The sequence below is a fragment of the Rhinopithecus bieti genome, unplaced genomic scaffold (assembly GCF_001698545.2).
Source record: "Rhinopithecus bieti isolate Rb0 unplaced genomic scaffold, ASM169854v2 scaffold_12049, whole genome shotgun sequence".
Lineage (NCBI taxonomy): Eukaryota > Metazoa > Chordata > Mammalia > Primates > Cercopithecidae > Rhinopithecus > Rhinopithecus bieti.
The window spans coordinates 1,956,192-1,975,916 of NW_016807278.1; the positions used below are offsets into that span (position 1 = coordinate 1,956,192).

The 19,725-nt window shown below is 39.3% G+C and overlaps 1 protein-coding gene across 3 annotated transcripts in view; it reads left to right on the forward strand.

The window, feature by feature from the left end:
- ELK4 (ETS transcription factor ELK4) overlaps positions 1 to 15,148 on the forward strand; it is a 23,678-nt gene extending 8,530 nt beyond the window's left edge. For all 3 annotated transcript variants that reach the window (XM_017880955.1, XM_017880957.1, XM_017880954.1), the window contains exons 3-5: positions 2,526 to 3,398; positions 4,338 to 4,454; positions 6,798 to 15,148. In XM_017880955.1, coding sequence (XP_017736444.1) covers positions 2,526 to 3,398; positions 4,338 to 4,454; positions 6,798 to 6,896 — 1,089 coding nt within the window. In that variant the 3' untranslated portion in view covers positions 6,897 to 15,148. The remainder of the gene's footprint in view (positions 1 to 2,525; positions 3,399 to 4,337; positions 4,455 to 6,797) is intronic.
- The last annotated feature ends 4,577 nt before the right edge of the window (positions 15,149 to 19,725 follow it).

Genomic DNA, 19,725 nt, shown 5'->3' on the forward strand with positions numbered 1-19,725 from the left:
AAAAAAAAAAAAAAAAAAAGAATGATTATTTCTTTTCTGTTGAGGTTATAGATACCAATGTCCTAGTTTATTTTAATCCAGTGTATTTTACAGCTTCAGCAGTTTGGAATTAGGATACAAGGTATAAATGTTCTGGCTGTATTTCTACCAAATCTTTTTTTCTTTTCTTTTTTTTTTTTTTCTTTTTTTGAGACAGAATCGCCCAGGCTGGAGTGCAGTGGTGCGATCTTGGCTCACTGCAACCTCTGCCTCCAGGGTGCAAGCTATTCTCCTGTCTCAGCCTCCCAAGTAGCTGGGATAACAGGTGGCCACCACCATGCCCGGCTACTTTTTTATTATTTGTTTATTTATTTATTTATTTCCTTGGTAGAGGTGGGGTTTCACCATGTTGGCCAAGCTCGTCTCGAACTCCTGACTTCAGGTGATCCACCTGCCTTGGCCTCCCAAAGTGCTGGTATTGCACGTGTGAGCCACCACACCCAGCCACCCCAGATCTTATTTATTAACTTACTCCCATTACACATATTTTATTCCTAATTACAGTTATCTTTGAAAGGAAAAGTATGTACAGAATTGGAATATGACAAAGGCAATTTGAGATTCTTGAGGATAAATAAATATTCTCGTGTGTGTCATAATTTACTTTAAAAATTGTGAAGCCTGGAGTAGTAGCTCATGCCTGTAATGCCAGCACTTTGGGAGGCTGCAGTAGGAGGATCACTGGAGCACAGGAATTCGAGACCAGCCTGGGCAACACAGAGAGACCCCGTCTCTACAAAAAATAAAACAGCCTGGCGTGGTGGTGGTGTACACCTGTAGTCCCGGTGCTCAGGAGGCTGAGGCAGGAGGATCGCTTAAGCTCAAGTGGTCGAGGCTGCAGTGAGCCATGATCACACACCACTGCACTCCAGCCTGAGTGACAAGTAACCCTGTCTTAGGGGAGGGGCCGCGTCATATATGTGTATATACACACACATATATATCTACATATATATACTTGTTTTATATCTTAATTTTTAGTTTTAGTTTAACCCAGGGAATACAAATTAACACCTTATACCTTAAGTAGTAGTTGTTTATACACAGAGTTGGTTTTTTAGTTAAAATATCTGAGATCTTAGTTTCTTTCACTTTTTTTTTTCTTTTTTTGAGACAGAGTCTCTCTCTGTCACCTGGGCTGGAGCGCAGTGGCGTGATCTCAGCTCACTTCAACTTCTGCCTCCCAGGTTCAAGTGATTCTCCTGCCTCAGCCTCTCAAGTAGCTGGGATTACAGGCATGCACCACCACGGCTGGCTACTTTTTGTATTTTTAGTAGAGATGGGGTTTCACAATCTTTACAGGAGGCTGGTCTTGAACTCCTGATCTCAGGCAGTCCACTTGCCTTGGTCTCCCAGAGTGCTGGAATTATAGGCGTGAGCCACCATGCCGGGCTCTTTCACAGTTAAGTGGTTGATCTTACCAGCTTTCCTGTCTGGAGATAAACTGGAATTTCTGAAGGAAGTAAGAACCTTAACAGATACTGTGTTCTAAATTCCTCTTTTGCAGCTGGGCGCAGTGGCTCACGCCTGTAATCCCAACACTTTGGAAGGCCGAGGTGGGTGGATCAGTTGAGGTCAGGAGTTCAAGACCAGCCTGGCCAACAATACAAAACTCCATCTCTACTAAAAATACAAAATTAGCCGGGCGTGGTGATATGTGCCTATAATCCCACCTACTTGAGAGGCTGAGGCAGGAGAATTGCTTGAACCGGGGAACCAGAGGTTGCAGTGAGCTGAGATCGCACCACTACACTCCAGCGTGGGTGACAGAGCGAGACTTCATCTCAAAAAAATAAATAAGTAAATAAATTCCTTTTTGCTTACTCAGGATGTGTATGGGTTATACCTTTGGAATTGTTTGAGATTGCAGTTCAGGGACTTCTAACCTGTACACATACTTGGTTGAGAGTGGTAAGCAATTAAAATCCTTCAGCTTTTATGTAACATATTCGGTTTTGTTAATAAGACATTTAAGTGTTCTTGCCTTAACTTCTCCATAATAGTAGGGACTGTGTTTGGTATGGCTAGATGAATTTAGGTGATTTTGAAAGTTTTAAGTAAGTGATGTCTACTTCTAAAATGGAGAACCTTATTACACCAGCTTTTTCTTTTTTTTCTTTTTTTTAGACCAAGTCTTGCTCTGTCCCCAGGCTGGAGTGCAGTGGCGTGATCTTGGCTCACTGCAGCCTCTGCCTCCTGGGTTCAAATGATTCCCCTGCCTCAGCCTCTTGAGTAGCTGGGACTACACTCGCACGCCACCACACCCTGCAAATTTTTTCTGTTTTAGTAGAGACGGGGTTTCACTATGTCGGCCAGGCTGGTCTCGATCTCCTGACCTCGTGATCCGCCTGCCTTGGCCTTCCAAAGTGCTGGGATTACAGGCGTGAGCCACTGCACCTGGCCGACGCCAGCTTTTTCATGAACTATGGGATATAAGTTTATAAGAAAGGATAAGAATGCTGGGTTTTTTTTTTTTAAACCTACAGAATATCATCAAAAAAGTGAATGGTCAGAAGTTTGTGTACAAGTTTGTCTCTTATCCAGAGATTTTGAACATGGATCCTATGACAGTGGGCAGGATTGAAGGTGACTGTGAAAGTTTAAACTTCAGTGAAGTCAGCAGTAGTTCCAAAGATGTGGAGAATGGAGGGAAAGAGAAACCACCTCAGCCTGGTGCCAAGACCTCTAGCCGCAATGACTACATACACTCTGGCTTATATTCTTCATTTACTCTCAACTCTTTGAACTCCTCCAATGTAAAGCTTTTCAAATTGATAAAGACTGAGAATCCAGCCGAGAAACTGGCAGAGAAAAAATCTCCTCAGGAGCCCACACCATCTGTCATCAAATTTGTCACGACACCTTCCAAAAAGCCACCAGTTGAACCTGTTGTTGCTACTATTTCAACCAGCCCAAGTATTTCTCCCTCTTCAGAAGAAACTATCCAAGCATTGGAGACATTGGTTTCCCCAAAACTTCCTTCCCTGGAAGCCCCAACTTCTGCATCTAACGTAATGACTGTTTTTGCCACCACACCACCCGTTTCATCTATACCCCCTTTGCAGGAACCTCCCAGAACACCTTCACCACCACTGAGTTCTCACCCAGACATCGACACAGACATTGATTCAGTGGCTTCTCAGCCAATGGAACTTGCAGAGAACTTGTCACTGGAGCCTAAAGACCAGGATTCAGTCTTGCCAGAAAAGGACAAAGCAAATAATTCATCAAGATCCAAGAAACCCAAAGGGTTAGAACTGGCACCCACCCTTGTGATCACAAGCAGTGATCCAAGCCCACTGGGAATACTGAGCCCATCTCTCCCTACAGCTTCTCTTACACCAGCATTTTTTTCACAGGTAACTTGCTCTTTATGGTATCACCATTGCTTTCATTTATTTGCCCTTTTAAGCAAATCCAGAATTAAGTTTGCTTTCTTTTACTTAGGTTTGTCTTAGAAAGGTTGTGTGTGACTATCATGTGAAAGTTACCCCATTTCTCATCTTAATTAGGATTGCTAAAATAGAAAGTTTGGAGTATTTTCTTAAAAAATTCATTGTTCTACAATTAAATAAATATTTTGATTTTTCTATTTCCTCCTAAAGAAAGTACACACGCTCTCTCGCTCTCTCTCGGTCTTATAAAACTCGTTGGTATCTTATAAAACAGTGATAATCTCAAGTTAGAAAACAGTAGGTCCTGAGAACCGTAAGAAAAATGACCAGTGTGATGTTGAGTAACAAGTTGGTACAGTTACTTTAGCTATTTATTAACCTGCTCATCTCATAGAACATTTTAATAGATTTTTCCCAGGCCTCATTATTAAAAAAAAACAAACATGTTGGTGTCTTGGTTACCCATTATTCCTCTGTACCTGAATTCAGGTTGGTTTTCTATTTGGAAAAGACTTTATAAATGTTGACTTAAAAGAGGTTAAGTACCAGAATCTCAGAATTTACCACCAAATAACTCATCCATGTAACCAAAACCACTTGTACCCCAAAACTATTGAAATAAAATTTAAAATTTTAAGTAGTTATTATCACCTTTATCTTTCTTAGCTTGTAAAAGTCATTTATGAGTTATGATAAAATTTCAGACTTGGAGATAATTGGAGTGGAGGATAGGGCAATATTTAGGTTTGGTTGTTTTTTCAAGGATAAAACATCCTTGAAAAAACATTAGTTTTGTTATGACATCATATTCTTTCATGATAAACAGCCACTGCCTATGCCTTTTTCAAGGATAAAACATCCTGGTAAGTCATTCAGTGAATATTTTTGCTTTGTGTATTGCAGACACCTATCATACTGACTCCAAGCCCCTTGCTCTCCAGTATCCACTTTTGGAGTACTCTCAGTCCCGTTGCTCCCCTAAGTCCAGCCAGACTGCAAGGTGCTAACACACTTTTCCAGGTAATTTTATAAAAGTCTGTCTTCTGTAGTTGGAGCATGTTAAATGAAGAAAGAGGGAAAAAGGCAGGGTCCCACTATTCAGTTTAATCATTATAAAACTTCTATTTAATAAATATTCCTTTTTTATTTTTTTGTGATGGAGTCCTTACCATGTTGCCCAGGCTGGAGTGCAGTGGCATATCTCAGCTCACTGCAACCTGCACTTCCCAGGTTTAAGCGATTCTCCTGCCTCAGCCTCCGGAGTATCTAAGATTACAGGTATGCACCACCACACCTGGCTAATTTTTGTGTTTTTAGTAGAGACCGAGTTTCACCATGTTGGCCAAACTGGTCTCCAACTCCTGACCTCAGGTGATCCGCCCACCTTGGCCTCCCAAAGTGTTGGGATTACAGGCGTGAGCCATTGTGCCCTGCCCAATAAATATTCTTTAGATTTATTTTTGAATTTCCAAATGTTACTTTTCTAGCTGGCAAACAGCTTGGATAAATACAGCAAAGTTTCATTTTCATTATTTACTATTACATTTGAGTTAGACCAAGAATTGTTCAATATTGTAGGAGATTTAGAGCCCACCCCAACTTTTTGTCACTAGAAATTCTCTATTTAAAAAAAAAAAAAAAAAGGGCCAGAGACTGTGTGGCTTATGCCTGTAATCCCAGCATTTTGGGAGGCCGAGGCAGGAAGATCGTTTGACCTCAGGAGTTTGAGACCAGCCTAGACAACCTAAGGAGACCTTGTCTGTACTAAAAATAAAAAAAAAATTAAATTAGGCATGGTAGCACGTGCCTGTGGTCCCAGCTACTTGGGAGGCTAAGGTGGGAGGACCGCTTAAGCCCAATAGATCAAGGCTGCAATGAGCTATAATGGCACCACTGCACTCCAGCCTGGGTGACACAATGAGACCTTGTCTCAAAAAAAACAAAATCCTCTCTCTCTCTCTCTCTCTCTCTCTCTCTCTCTCTCTCTCTCTCTCACTCACTGTCTCTCCCTCTGTCTCACACACACACACACATTCACACATACACATACGGGGAATCTCTGCACATAGGTTCCTTCTTTTAATTAAGGATTTTTTTTTTATTTTTTTTGAGATGGAGTTTCGCTCTTGTTGCCCAGGCTGCAATGCAATGGCGCTATCTCAGCTCACCGCAACCTCTGCCTCGCGGGTTCAAGCGATTCTCCTGCCTCAGCCTCCTGAGTAGCCGGGATTATAGGCATGCCCACCACACTAGGCTAATTTTGTATTTTTAGTAGAGACGAGGTTTCTCCATGTTGATCACTCCTGACCTCAGGTGATCCGCCCGCCTCGGCCTGCCTCCCAAAGTGCTGGGGTTACAGGCATGAGCCATTGTACCCAGCCCAATAATTTTTTTTTTTTTTAAATAGAGAAAGTCTTGAAAATGGTACATCAAACACTCCCGTTTCTCCCTCACTCAGAATTGATAATCAACATTTTATATATACATTTTTTAAAAAGTGAATATTATCTCTTCACCAAGGTGTTAGGAAAGTTCTTGCCATTCCTAATGGGTTTAGCCATTATTTTGCCCAAAACACCTAGACATTATAACTTAAAGACTTTCTTGGAGTCAATTCATTTACTTATTCAGGGTTGACTATCTCTGATTTTCTTATATTTTGTAATTTAACTTCTCATTCTTTTAGAAATGGAATGGTAGGGAAAAAGAAGAAAATTAAGAATCTACTTCTGCTTTTTTTTTTTTTTTTGGCAAACATTTAAAATTATTGAATAGGAAAAAAAGTTGAGAATTTTTCATATGTTTTTTCATTGCCGCTCATGAGCAGATTGAGTTATAGAGTCAGGTGAGACCTTAAGCAAAGTCATAGTGCTCCTATAGCTTCAGCCTGGAATCTCCCTATAGAGCTGGCCTCAGAATACTTGATGGGGAACCCTTTTCTATTATGAGCACCCTCTAACTATCTGTACCTTTCTGAATCTCTTTTTGAGGGTTTATGATTTGCTTCATAATTGAATTACACTCTATAGTGCATATTGTCATTTTCTCGAACTTTCTAAAACCTTCATTTGAGGTTAATTGTAAACCTGTGTACCTTAGGATATGAAGGAAGGTATAGGTTGTTCTTTGTTTCTACTCCATCGAGGTAAGTTGGAGAATGTTAATATTTAATATGTTAGGACAAACGATTTTGGTTTTAGTTTTGTTATGACATCATATTCTTTCATGATAAACAGCCACTGCCTTTGTCCTGTAAGCCATTGCAGAAGGCTGTTGTGTTTTGCCTCGGGTAATAGAGTAGGACAGAAAGTAAAAGCTGGGGTTGAGTAATAGGATGATAATGTGTTTTGTTTTATTTCTCAGTTTCCTTCTGTACTGAACAGTCATGGGCCATTCACTCTGTCTGGGCTGGATGGACCTTCCACCCCTGGCCCATTTTCCCCAGACCTGCAGAAGACATAACCTATGCACTTGTGGAATGAGTGAACTGAGGAACAAAGAACAGAGAGACATTCAACATGATGGCATTTGAAGTGAGCAATTGATAGTTCTACAATGTTAATAATAGACTGTTGTGATTTTTGCCATTCCCCATTGAAAGCATCTTTTTAGGATTGTCTTTGAATAGGACTCAAGTTGGACTATATGTATAAAATGCCTTAATTGGAGTCCAAACTCCACCTCCCTCTGTCTTTTCTTTTGTTTTCTTTCGTTCTTTTCCTTCCTTTCTTTTCTTTTCTCCTTTCAAAATGTTTTGAGCTTTGTGCTGAAGAAATTTTTGGTGGGGTTCAGTGGTTGTGCTTTGCAAGAGCAATGAAGAACAAAGTTACTCCTTCTGTGTATTGGGACCCTTTGGCCAGGAAAAATTATGCTTAGAATCTGTTATTTAAAGAAATATTTGTGAAATGAATTGGTGTCTTTAGGACTAAGTGTGGTCTGTAGAATGGCTTAAAATGAGCTGTTCCTAAGCAGGGGAAGAAGAAGGATCATTCCTATTCATACAAAGTAAGATTGGAGCAGTCATACTGGGGAGATTGTTTTGTGTGAACTATAACATGTGTAAGCAACTCCATGAAAAGGCATCTTGTTTACGTTTATTCAGGGTGGGTCTCATAGCCATATGTATGATCCTGTCTGAACCTGTCAACAGAGCATGGAGCTAGTCTATTTCACTGTAGAAAGATTTTTAGACCTGGGGTTTAAGACAGTTTTTGGAACACCTAGTGAGAATGTGGGACTTCACATCTAGCACAGAAATGCTGTTTGCCTTCTGGGTGGTATGATTATATGCCCATGGAATACAGCATGGGCAAGGATCACTTTTAGGAGGATGAACTTGGATTTTGAATAGTTGAAACATCTCTGAGTAAAAGATTTGATCAAATAACTTGAAACAACATGTAGGGGTTTTCTCAATTGGAAGATAACCAAGTGAAGGACCCTGTGTTTTTCCTGTTCATTTTACCTCATTTTCTGTTAAATATTTATCACCTTTCTTTTATGTTTAAGGTTGTCAGAGGTTATGATAGTTTTAAAGATGCAATTAGGAAGGTAGAATTCAAAGCGAAGCCTCCCCAGTCAGTAGCGAAGTAAAGATGTGCTTATTTCTTTCAACTTTTTTGTTTTTTAAATGGGGAAGAGCAGAGTTCATTTAGGAATGCTTATACATAGGGATTGGATTGTTCATATTAGTAGTAAAAAATGTAGTCCTTCTTCTCTACGTTACCAAATTTTTAAAATATTACCATATGTTAATCAATGCCAGGTACAAATTTGTTGGTTCCCCAGACTGAATTGATATCAGTATCACAGTGGAGTCTTTTGAAAAATTTGGCATTAAAGTCCAGGATTAAATTATATGTTGTCACCATTTACCACCACTACTACCCTCCCCCACCAACCTCTCCCACTGGTTAAACTCGTCTTCTAACCCTGTAGAATCACATGAACTAAATGGAATGAAGGAGTAAGGACTTGAAGGCTCAAACTGACACTGTTACAAACTAGCATCTTCAGATGTATGGTATTTACTTTAAATGTGCTTATATACGTGTAGAGAAGCTCTTGTATAAGAAGACATCTATGCTAGCTAACTTAGTAGTAGTAGTGGGAACATATTCAGTGAGCTGCCTTTGTATCTGTAGTGTCGGAGACTTGTTACTGGTTCATTTGTGGTTATCAGCTGAAGGTTCTGTTCCTGAGATGTGCAATAGTAGTGTTGAAAGGTAGTGTTTAATAGTGATGGGGAACAGACATATTGACTTTTTTTCCATATTGAATTATTTAGTTTGCATGCCTGTTTGAAATTGGACCTCTCAGCAGCACTTTGGAATAGTTTTATTAGGTTAACATTTTGTACATTAAATAAGTAGATATAGATGGTTGATTTAAGTAGATGTGTTAAATTTTGAAAGCACAAAGGTATTTCATCTTTTTGAATTAAAGGAGAAAAGCCATTGATTTGTTTTCACAGATGGTATTTTTAATAATTAACTGTCTCAGCACAGAGGTACCTTGGAACCAAGGGCACCATTGAAACTCAGTTGAAGCAACTTCCTAGCAAACCATTTTAGTGAGTCCTTTTTGCATAAACCTATAGCCTCTGAGAGGTGTAAGGCTGTCACAGATTGGTGATCTGCTATCTCTTTGAGATCAACTAATTTGGAGAAGTGTATGTGTGCATATCCTTTTTTAAGTCAAAGTTTACAACCTTACTGCAGGTGTATGAGGCAGACAGTTCAGTTTATAGACTACCTCCTTCCTGGAAAAGTCTCAGCTTCATATTCTGTTGAATATCCGCAGAATTCTTAGTGTGAAAGGTGATGTACCACTTCAGATCAGTTTTCACTGGAGAGACTTGTATTTGGTAGCTGTAGCTCGTATCCATCCCTAGTCACTTTGCCAGGATGAATGCTGTTGGGCAGCAGTAGCCTAAGTTACAGAAGGGGAACAGATTGAATGGGGTTTTGAGACATCTCTGATATCTTAGCTTCCCTTCTGCTCCGGCCACTATCCACTCAGTAGTGTGCTAGAAAATATTTAACAACCAGGATCTCTGGGGTGGTGGTGGGGGAAGCTCTGAATTTGTAGCATTTGCTGATTTCTTTGATATAAATTAATTACTCCCCCTGTGGCTGATTTCAAGCCTACCACCTTAGAGTTGAGAAGGGATGTACACAGTTGGCTCAGAGCCAGTGCTGGCAAACCATTGCATTTACTCCACCCAAGAGTGGATTTTCACATAATTTCTAAAATAATTTTTCTTGTTTATATACTGACTTTTAAAAATACAAAATTAAAATCTCATGTCTGACTTCAGTGATCTTTTTCTTTTTTTAGAAATGAGATATTTCAGTAATCCTTTAATTTTTTAGAGATGGAGTCTTGGTGTGTTACCCAGGGTGGACTCAAACTCCCGGGCTCAAGTGATCCTCCTGCCTCAGCCTCTTGCATAGCTGGGCTACAGGCAGGCACTGCCACACCTGGCTTAGTAATCCTTCTTTATTAATAGTTTGTCACAGTATGTTTGTGATGTTGTATTGCTCATGGCATACTTTATGTGTTTGAACAAAGGTGGAAATTTTCATTGTTTTTTTTTTTTTTTTTAATTTATGCACAAAGAATCTAGATTTTGAGGACTATGGTAAGAAAAAAAAAAGAAGAGGCCCTTAAAAGGTCAACCGTAAGCTTTTTAGAGTTAAAATACGAGTTTAATTTTTTCCCACATTTTGACAGTTGAAATTTTGATAGGGACAGTAAGCCTATGAGCTTCTATTAGGGTACTGGATTTTTTTTAACTGGAAAATTCCTTGAAGATTTACATACTATATTACAGACTTTAAAAGTCAAGACTGACTGAAGTAAATCAGAGGTTTGGAATTCTGGAGCTGTAACTCCAGGCTGTTGATAGTATCACTTCAGTTCCATTCACCCCTGCATTGTGTGATGTCCAGTCTGACAGCATTGTTTCATCCTGATCTCAGACTTTCTACCATGATTCTCAAGTTCTTACAGGTGTCGCTTTATGTTTTTGGTGAATGTGAGCACAGTTAGAGCCACTCAGTACCACTTCTCAATACCTCTGAAGCAGTGGTTCAGAAAAGGAGTGTCCAGCCTTTTTGAACACACAAATTGGTCAGTAAAAGTTATCAAACATAAAAACTTTCCCTATTAAGAATTCATATGGGTATATGTTAAACTATATACTGCTATACCAAAGTAATATGTCTGTTATAAAAAATACACAAAAATTGAAATGAAGGATGGCATAAAGAGTAAATCTTGAGGAACAGTTATAATACTTTCTTCCCACACCCCAGTTGGTTGTCTTGTGCACCCTCCAGAAGCATACGCTTTACCTGAAGACTGCTGACTCAGCACATTCCCAGTCCAATCTCCAAACATAGATGATGTTCCTCTTATGATATATGGAGACATTCTAGAGATTTGGAGTTTTTCAGGAGAGCTTATTGTCCGCTTTTGAAATTTCACATTAATTCTTTTTGATAAATTCCCAAATAATCATCCATTACCATATGTTTTCCACAGCTTCATTCTAATTATTTTCGTCAGTCTGTTGTCTCTTATCTTCATGTTAGATATGACTCTCTTTTTATTTTACTAGTCTGCTCACAAACTTGTTTGGGCCTTATGTTGTATTTTACCAACAAATTTAGAATTATTTCAAATTGTTTTATGTTAAAATATATAACAAGTTACATTTTCTTGCTGCATTAATACGTTTTTTATTTTTAAAATCTGATATTTCAGCAACTGAAGGAATACTTTTCTTCATAGGTCTGTTCTGTTTTTAACCTCATTGACTGTATATGTTTTATTTACCCGTGCCAGGAATCTAGAATCGTGCTTAGGTGCCATTCTTAGGTGTGAAAACAAGTTTGGAGACCAATGCAGGTCTCTGTGCAGAAACCTGGGGCTCTAAATGAATTACCAAACCAGTAGGAAAGTTAAAAAGACTACTCATGATGTAGTGTGTCATCTGAAGCTATGATAGAATATATTATTTCTAAAATAGTATTGAGAAGTTAATTGTTCAGTCCATTGTAGTGTAAGTGAAGTGTGGAGGTCAGCATAATTGTCTTTCTGCAGCAGATACTTTGACGAGAGACCGGGTTCTATGGAAAATAGAATTATATTCTTGGTTTGGGATCAACAAATGTTGTGTTACTGTTTTAATTTTGCTGGCATTGCCTGAAATAAAGTGCCCTGTTATTCCTCTTATGTCATCAGAACTCTGCTTACTGAAGTTGAAGTTTTAATCTTAGAATCTAGAATTCTTGTGGCTGGTGGTATGTTAAGAAAAGAAGCTGGTTTGATTTTATTTCTTGTACTTGGTGGAACCTGTTACTATAGGAGTCATGTTTTGACCTGTAAGCCGAGCAAATCTGAAAGGTGAATCGTTAATGGTAGTATTATTGTTTCATTTGAAGCTGTCAGTTTCTTCAAGTCACTTCTCTGAAAAAAGTTGTGATAGATGGATAGCCTGCCAGAAAATAGCAGTTTCTAAGGTGCTGCCATCCACACTTACTCATTGTGAAATATGAAAATCCAGAGTGGTTTGTGTGAGAGGGGAAATACTGGCCCCAAGCTTTCTACAGAAAACAGGAAATTCATGCTGTTGTTGACATAATTTTAAAGGAAACTTTTAACAAGAATATTCATGAGGGATACAGTCAACATAGTTAATCTCTTGAGCGCTAACCATTTGAGTATAGTCCACATCAGGAAGTTTTATGAGGTTGAAAACTTTACTTTGAAATATTTAATTGGGAGACTAGACCATTTCTTTCCAAGTCATTCTGATTTATTGTCCTAGTAAATGTGTGTGTATGCGTATATACTGATGTGTTGACTGAATGTGTGTGTGTGTGTAAATCTGTTTTCAGAGGGAACATACATTGATGGCTCCTAGTCTATTTTATACTAAAACTTAAAAAAAATTTTGCTGCACTTTGCAGTTGCCACTTTTTAAAAGATTAATGCTTTGCACATTTCAGTAGGCCTTAAAGACGAATTGCTTGCCAACATTTTAGAAATACATTGCTTACATGTGACATACTCTAAACAAAGTCATCGTCAACTGTTCTCTTAGGTTCATGTATTATTGAGCAAATAAGGATGTTCTTTCTTAAAATTTCTACATTTATGTTTGCTTTTGTGTAAAATCTTTATTAGTTTGTGTTATAAGTTTCTCAAAGAGGAGGTTTATACTGGAAGCAGTATTTCTAAAGTACAGAGATTTGACCATGGATTGAATACAGTAGTGGAGGAATGCTGGCATTGTGGCCTAATTTATCCTTTTAAACTGTATGTCATTAGTATTAGCCAAAACCTCCGAGTAGAGTGTCTTGGGCTGAATGATCTTCTCAACTTTGCCTTGTTTCCCATCTCATAAAGGCTCCTTCTGGTTGTTTTCCCTTCCAAGGATTGTGAGTCATGCTCACACAGGCCTGGTGTCTTCTGGATGGGATCAGGGAGGAGGTGGGGGTTTCCTGTGGCTAGCCCAGAGTTCTAGCCAATGGAATCATTCAGTAATGCCTAAAGTTCAGGGGTGGGAATGCCATATATTGGTGTTAATCACTTGGCACTTTCTTGGGCACCAATATTAGCACTGTTTGATTTTTAATAACTGGAAGCACTTAATTATTTTTGTTTAATTTCAACTTAAGGATATTGAGGGTCAGGGAAGTAAGGTTTATTTCTTGTTTATGTTTTCTGGAATTTATAGGGTGTTTTTAGAAGGGATAAATGGGTTACCTAATGAGCTGTTCCTCTGGGCTCTCTAAGGTATGCCCTTTTGGCTAGGATATTTTAAAATAATTTGCAAGCTTTTAATATTGTGCTTTGTAGAAATTAACGATTTTTAAAAATAATTTGCAATTGATAGATTACACTTAAATTTTTAAAGTATCCAATTTTAAGTTTCTTTTCCGTTTGGTCATTGTTGCTTATTGTCTATTGTGTAGGGGACACAATCCTAAGATATTTCATTGTTTTGTTTCTTGGGGCAGTATTAACCAGTGGCCTTTGTATGTACATTCATTGCTTACATTTATTGTTTATGTGGTAGAGTAGCATTTTTATGAACTTCCCTGTTCAGTATTAGTGAAATTAACAGATGCATATATGTAAAGATAGAAAAGAAATGAATACAATTGATTTTTTATTCGTTGAGTCCTATTTATTTGTTTTGGCCCTGGATCTTTTCTAATCACAATTATATTTCTTTACTTTTGCCTTTGAGCATTTTAATTTATCTTTGTGGGCAGGGAAGATTAAATATGAATTCAGTCCAGTCATTTTGCTACCGGTTAGCTTTAGTTTGAGGCAAGTAAAAATTTTTGATTAAAATTAGTTTCTTAGAATTATGCCCTTGCTTTATCAAATAATCAAATTGGCTAAAAAATAAGGGTATGTAACTTTTCATTTTGAAGAATAAACCAGTAATTTTTCATGAGCCCTACTCGATCTTCTTTTAAGAAGACCTTCCTAAGAGACAATTAGGGATGAGTTTGATTAATGGGAAATAACTCTAGGTTAGATTATTTTAAATTTCATACACCCAGTGATTTAACCACGGTGGCAGTGGCAGTTTGTGAACCATCAAGTATGGACATCACTTAAAAATTAAAAGATATTTAATAATAAACTCTTAATTTTCATTCCGCCAGTCTGTAATTCAGAAGAAAAGCATATGTCTGCCACGGGACTATTGCAGTGTGTCTCCATCAGTGTTAACGCAGGACAGATGTGTTATTTTATGTGTATGTCTTAGTTTGGGATATGTGGTAGTAAGAACATGTCAAGAGTGCTTTCTTCAAACCTGTCAGCTCAACTGAGAAGACAATTACTTCATTATTTTTCCCTTGTTTTATTGAAATCTATATCATATCCAGTATCTAACACTTTGTAGAGATACTTACATATAATGTAAGTGCATACCTACCCAAAGGAATGGATAACTGTTAAAGTGTTATTAATAGCTTATCTTAGGTAATTTCAGCATAATTTACATTAGGGAGACCTAAAAGCACCTTCAGAGTATTAGAAGCACCTTTTTTTTTCTTTTCCTAAAAAAGCAATTAAAATGGTCACTGCTAACATTTGTTAAAATTCATATTAGTTGATGAAACAGCTGTAGGGAAGCTGCCATATCACCTAGCTAAGCAGTCTGACTTACCTGTTGGAAAACAAAAGAGATACTGCTCTAAGATTGATTAGGATGATTGTAGCTAGAGTCTTGAATTCTATCTGTATGCGGCAGAGAAACTTTATAGAGAGTGTAGAGAGGTGAGCGAAAGGATGCGAAAGCACTTGGAGGGCTTTATGATAATATGCTGCTTGAAAACTAAATGTGTAGTTGATACTCAGTGCATCTCCAGACATAGTAAGGGGTTGCTCTGACCAATCAGGTGATCATTTTTTCTATCACTTCCCAGGTTTTATGCAAAAATTTTGTTAAATTCTATAATGGTGATATTATGCATCTTTTAGGAAAGATATACATTTTTTAAAATCTATTTTATGTAAGAACTGACAGAGGAATTTGCTTTGTATAATGCAAGCTGGCTTTACAAAAGCACTGTAGCAAATTTACTACAAGTCTAAAAGTATACAGATATGTTAATAGATATATGTGCAACTAGATATGGACAGCAATTGTATTTTTTTAAATAAATATTTTAACAAAATGATTTTCTGAATTGATTATTTATTTCCCTTCTCTCACATTCATTGAAGTGGTCTCTTTACAGTCTCTGTATTACATTTTCATCCATGCTAACTGTAGGTCAGGAAAGAGTTGTTTTCCCAGTGGTTATCATTAAAATCTGGCCTTCAACAATTTGATATGTATCTGCATTAAAATATTTAAAGTCTGGATTCAGATAGGTGGTGAACAGGGGAGATTGTAAAATGATTGTTGACATAAAAGGAATTAAGAGAGAACTGAGTGGCTAGAAAAAATACTCACTATGTGAAATCTCTTATTTTACTTGAAAATTTTGTTTACATTCAAAAGAGTTTTCAAAATTTAATCAGCTGGGTGCAGTGGCTCACACCTGTAATCCCAGCACTTTGGGAGGCCAAGGCGGGTGGATCACCTGAGGTCAGGAGTTTGAGACCAGCCTGGACAACATGGTGAAACCCCGTTTCTACTAAAAATTTACCTCCCAAAATTAGCTGGACGTGGTGGGGTGTGCCTGTAGTCCCAGCTATTTGAGAAGCTGAAGCAGAAGAATCACTTGAATCTGGGAGGCAGAGGTTACAGTGAGTTGAGATCACACCACTGCACTCCAGCACGGGTGACAGAGCAAGACCCTATCTCAAAAAAAAAAAAAAAAAAAAATTAGAGGCTTTTATCTAGCCCTTGTAAAAAGCAATTTACACTTCACTTAGCAAATGAAATTAGGCTTTTTCAGAATTGGGTCAAAATAATACACATAAGGGAAAGTGGGTTGTTTTGTTTTGAGACGGAGTTTTGCTCTTGTTGCCCAGGCTGGAGTGCAGTGGTGCGATCTCGGCTTGCCGCAACCTCCGCCTCCTGGGTTCAAGCAATTCTCCTGCCTCAGCCTCCTGAGCAGCTGGGATTACAGGCATGTGCCACCACACCCAGCTAATTTTGTATTTTTAGTAGAGATGAGGTTTCACTATGTTGGTCAGGCTGGTCTCAAACTCCTGACCTCAGGTGATCTGTCCGCTTCGGCCTCCCAAAATGCTGGGATTACAGGCATGAGCCACCGCACCCAGCCCGAAAGTGGGGTTTATAGGTGGCAAACTGACGGCAGAGAGAGCTGTTTCATATCTCTAAATGAAAATCACAGGAGGATGGAGTGACAGATTGTTCTGGGGCAAAGGGGGCAGTTCACTACCCTGGTGAAATGGGTGAAATGTCACTTTGGTTGATGGGTCAGTCAGCATGTGGAGCATAGTGAGGAGTGCTGCATGCTCCTAACACACTGCTCTCAGAGTATCACCTGCGACGGTAGCCCCATGAGGCAAAATTAGTTTGGGAAATGGGTTCTTCACGAAAGTTCAAAAGGGATTTCAGAATATAAAGAGTGCCAAGTCCTTCAGTTAAAAAGCCTGTTTAGGCTGTGCACGGTGGCTCACGCCTGTAATCCCAGCCCTTTGGGAGGCCAAGGCAGGTGGATCACAAGTTCAGGAGATCGAAACCATCCTGGCTAACACGGCGAAACCCCGTCTCTACTAAAAATACAAAAAATTAGCCGGGCGTGGTTGTGGGTGCCTGGAGTCCCAGCTACTCGGGAGGCTGAGGCAGGAGAATAGCGTGAACCCAGGAGGCGGAGCTTGCAGTGAGCCGAGATTGTGCCACTGCACTCCAGCCTGGGCGACAGAGCGAGACTCCGTCTCCAAAAAAAAGCCTGTTTAAGTCACTACCGTTTTCTAACCTTTCTGACTGTTGACACTTCTTTCGAGAAGCCTACCTGTTTTGCAAGCACTTTCTGTGTTTCATAGGTGCAGTTAATGACAAACTAATACCCTAATATTGGGTAATTTCCCGGGGTTGGCATTATCAGGTAGGAGATAATAAGTAACAGTTATATGATTTTACATTGTTGCTACAAAACACTGTACTTACTGGAGGACATCCTGTAACTGCAGGGAGTCAATGAAAATGACTTCATTTTATTAAATGAAACAGGAGTGGGCCGGACGCAGTGGCTCATGCCTGTAATCCCAGCACTTTGGGAGGCTGAGGCGGGCAGATCACTGGAGGTCAGGAGTTGGAGACTAGCCTGACCAACAGGTGAAACCCTGTCTCTACTAAAAATACAGAATTAGCTGGGCATGGTGGTGCATGCCTGTAATCCCAGCTACTTGGGAGGCTAAGACAGGAGGATCGCTTGAACCCAGGAGGCGGAAGTTGCAGTGAGCCAAGATCGCGCCATTGCAACCTGGGCAATGTGACCACAAAATTTATATCTTCAGCCTTGACTTCTCTTTTAAACTCTAGACTTCTATATCTAACAGCCTTCTTGACATCCAAGATTGTATCATAAGATGATCATGTCCAAAATAGAACTCTGAATGTCTCCCCATGGCCTTCCAGAGTTAAATGGCTTCATCATGTATCCAGTTACTTAGGTCAGATTCCTTCAGGTCATCCTTGATTCTTTTTTTGTTTGTTTGTTTGAGACAGAGTTTCACTCTTGTCACCCATGCTGGTGTGCAATGGCGTGATCTCACCTCACTGCAACCTCTGCCTCCCAGGTTAAACCAATTCTCCCGCCTCAGCCTCCCAAGTATTTGGGATTACAGGCGCCTGCCACCACACTCGGCTAATTTTTGTGTTTTTAGTAGAGACAGGGTTTTGCCATGTTAGCCAGGCTGGTCTTGAACTCCTGACCTGAGGTGATCCATCTGATCCGGCCTCCCAAAGTGCTGGGATTACAGGCATGAGCCACCGTGCCTGGCTCATCCTTGATTCTTATCTTTCTCACCCTACACCCAATCCATCAGCAAATTCTGTCAGTTTCACCTTCAAAATATTGCTTGAATCCAGTCACTTTCACCACTTCCGTTGCTATCTACATTTCCAAGCCACCATTATTTCTTCAGTCTATTGCAGTGGTACTCAGGTGGTCTTCCCAGTTCCATGCTTGCCCCACAGTCTCTTTTCCATAGCAACCAGTGATACTTCACATATGTAAATCAGATCGTGTCATTTGCCTGCTCAGAACTCTCCCAGTCGTCTTATATCACAAAAAAACCTCTACACATACCATGGCTTATATGATCTGGCCTGTAGCAACCACTCCCACTCGTTCTGTGTGTGTCTTCCTCACTGCAGTTGAGCCATACCAGCCTACTTGCTGTTCCTCCAGTACCATAAGCATATTCCAGCCTAAGGCTCTTGTACTTGCTGTGTCCCCTGCCTGATAGGATGTTTTCACATACTTGGATAGCTTGGTCTTACATATCATTTAGTTTTCTACACAAATAGGACCTCCTTAGAAACGCCTTCCAGAGCATCTTTTTTTTTTTTTTTTTTTTTACAGACTACAGGTGTGCGCCACCACGCCCAGCTAAATTTTGCATTTTTAGTAGAGACAGGGTTTTGCCATGTTTGCTAGGCTGGTCTTGAACTCCTGATCTCAGGTGATCCGCCCGCCGCAGCCTCCCAAAGTGTTGGGATTACAGGTGTGAGCCACTGAGCCTGGCCCCAGAGCATCTCTTGACATTCCCTATTCCTGCCCCCCTTCCCTGCTGTATGTTTCTTTGTGGTGCTACATTACCCCTCACCTTGTGGCATGTTACATATAGTATTTGTTTGCTGTCTGTATGTCTTCACCTGTGGTATAGTCCCTGTGAGGCAGGGACTTCTGTCTCAGTCACCACTGTATGTCTGTACGTAGATTAGTGCGTCGAACATAGCAGGTGCTTAACAAATCCTTTTTGACTGAATAAATGAAATTCACTCTAAAAGAACTCTATGTCACTGTGCCTTCTTTTAGTGAATCAGATGTGCCTGATGGGTTAGATTTCCATACACAAGTAGCAGAGGGAAATCTGGGAACAGGGTGATTCCACAGGATTCTGAAATGTCCAAATTCCTGAAAGGAAGTTGAGAAAGAATGTCCTACTTGTGTAACTGATTGAGAAGTGTGTGGTGTAAGAATCAATCTGCCTTTTCCTTATTCTGATTTTATGTAATAGGGAATAGTGGCACTCAGCCTTGCTATGAGAGGTTCTTCTTTTAATTTTTTTTTTTTAAATCAGTTTCCCTTGTGAGACAGTTTTCTTTCTTCTAAAATATAAGGCATATTAACTTTTAGTATGAGAGAGACCTGTCTCTGGGAACATCAGTCCATTTGTTTCTGAGTTTATACAAGAGGATCAATTGTTCTTCGTAATGGATAACATACTTAATAAGTTGAAATGTTTTATTTTAGGAAAGGTACTCTTAGATTTGTTTTAATGTTCTTTTCTGTATTAACAAATTAGTCACAATCAACTTCAATATAGCCATTGATTCTTCTTCCTAAGTCTGTATAAAAGGATATTTTCTTGAAAACCGCAAGAAAATACAACTGCTTTTTCATTGCCCAGGTCAGTCACTCGCTACAGTCAGACTGCATTTAAATTAGACTGGCATCTAATACTTTTGAGTATTTACAAACATAATTAAAACTATACTCCTAGACCACCAGCTTTCAAAAAAGTTGGATCTGCTTGACTTGCAATAAGTATGTACCAAACATGAATAATTTCTAAGCTGCTTTTGAAGAGGTTTTAAAAATTACTAACA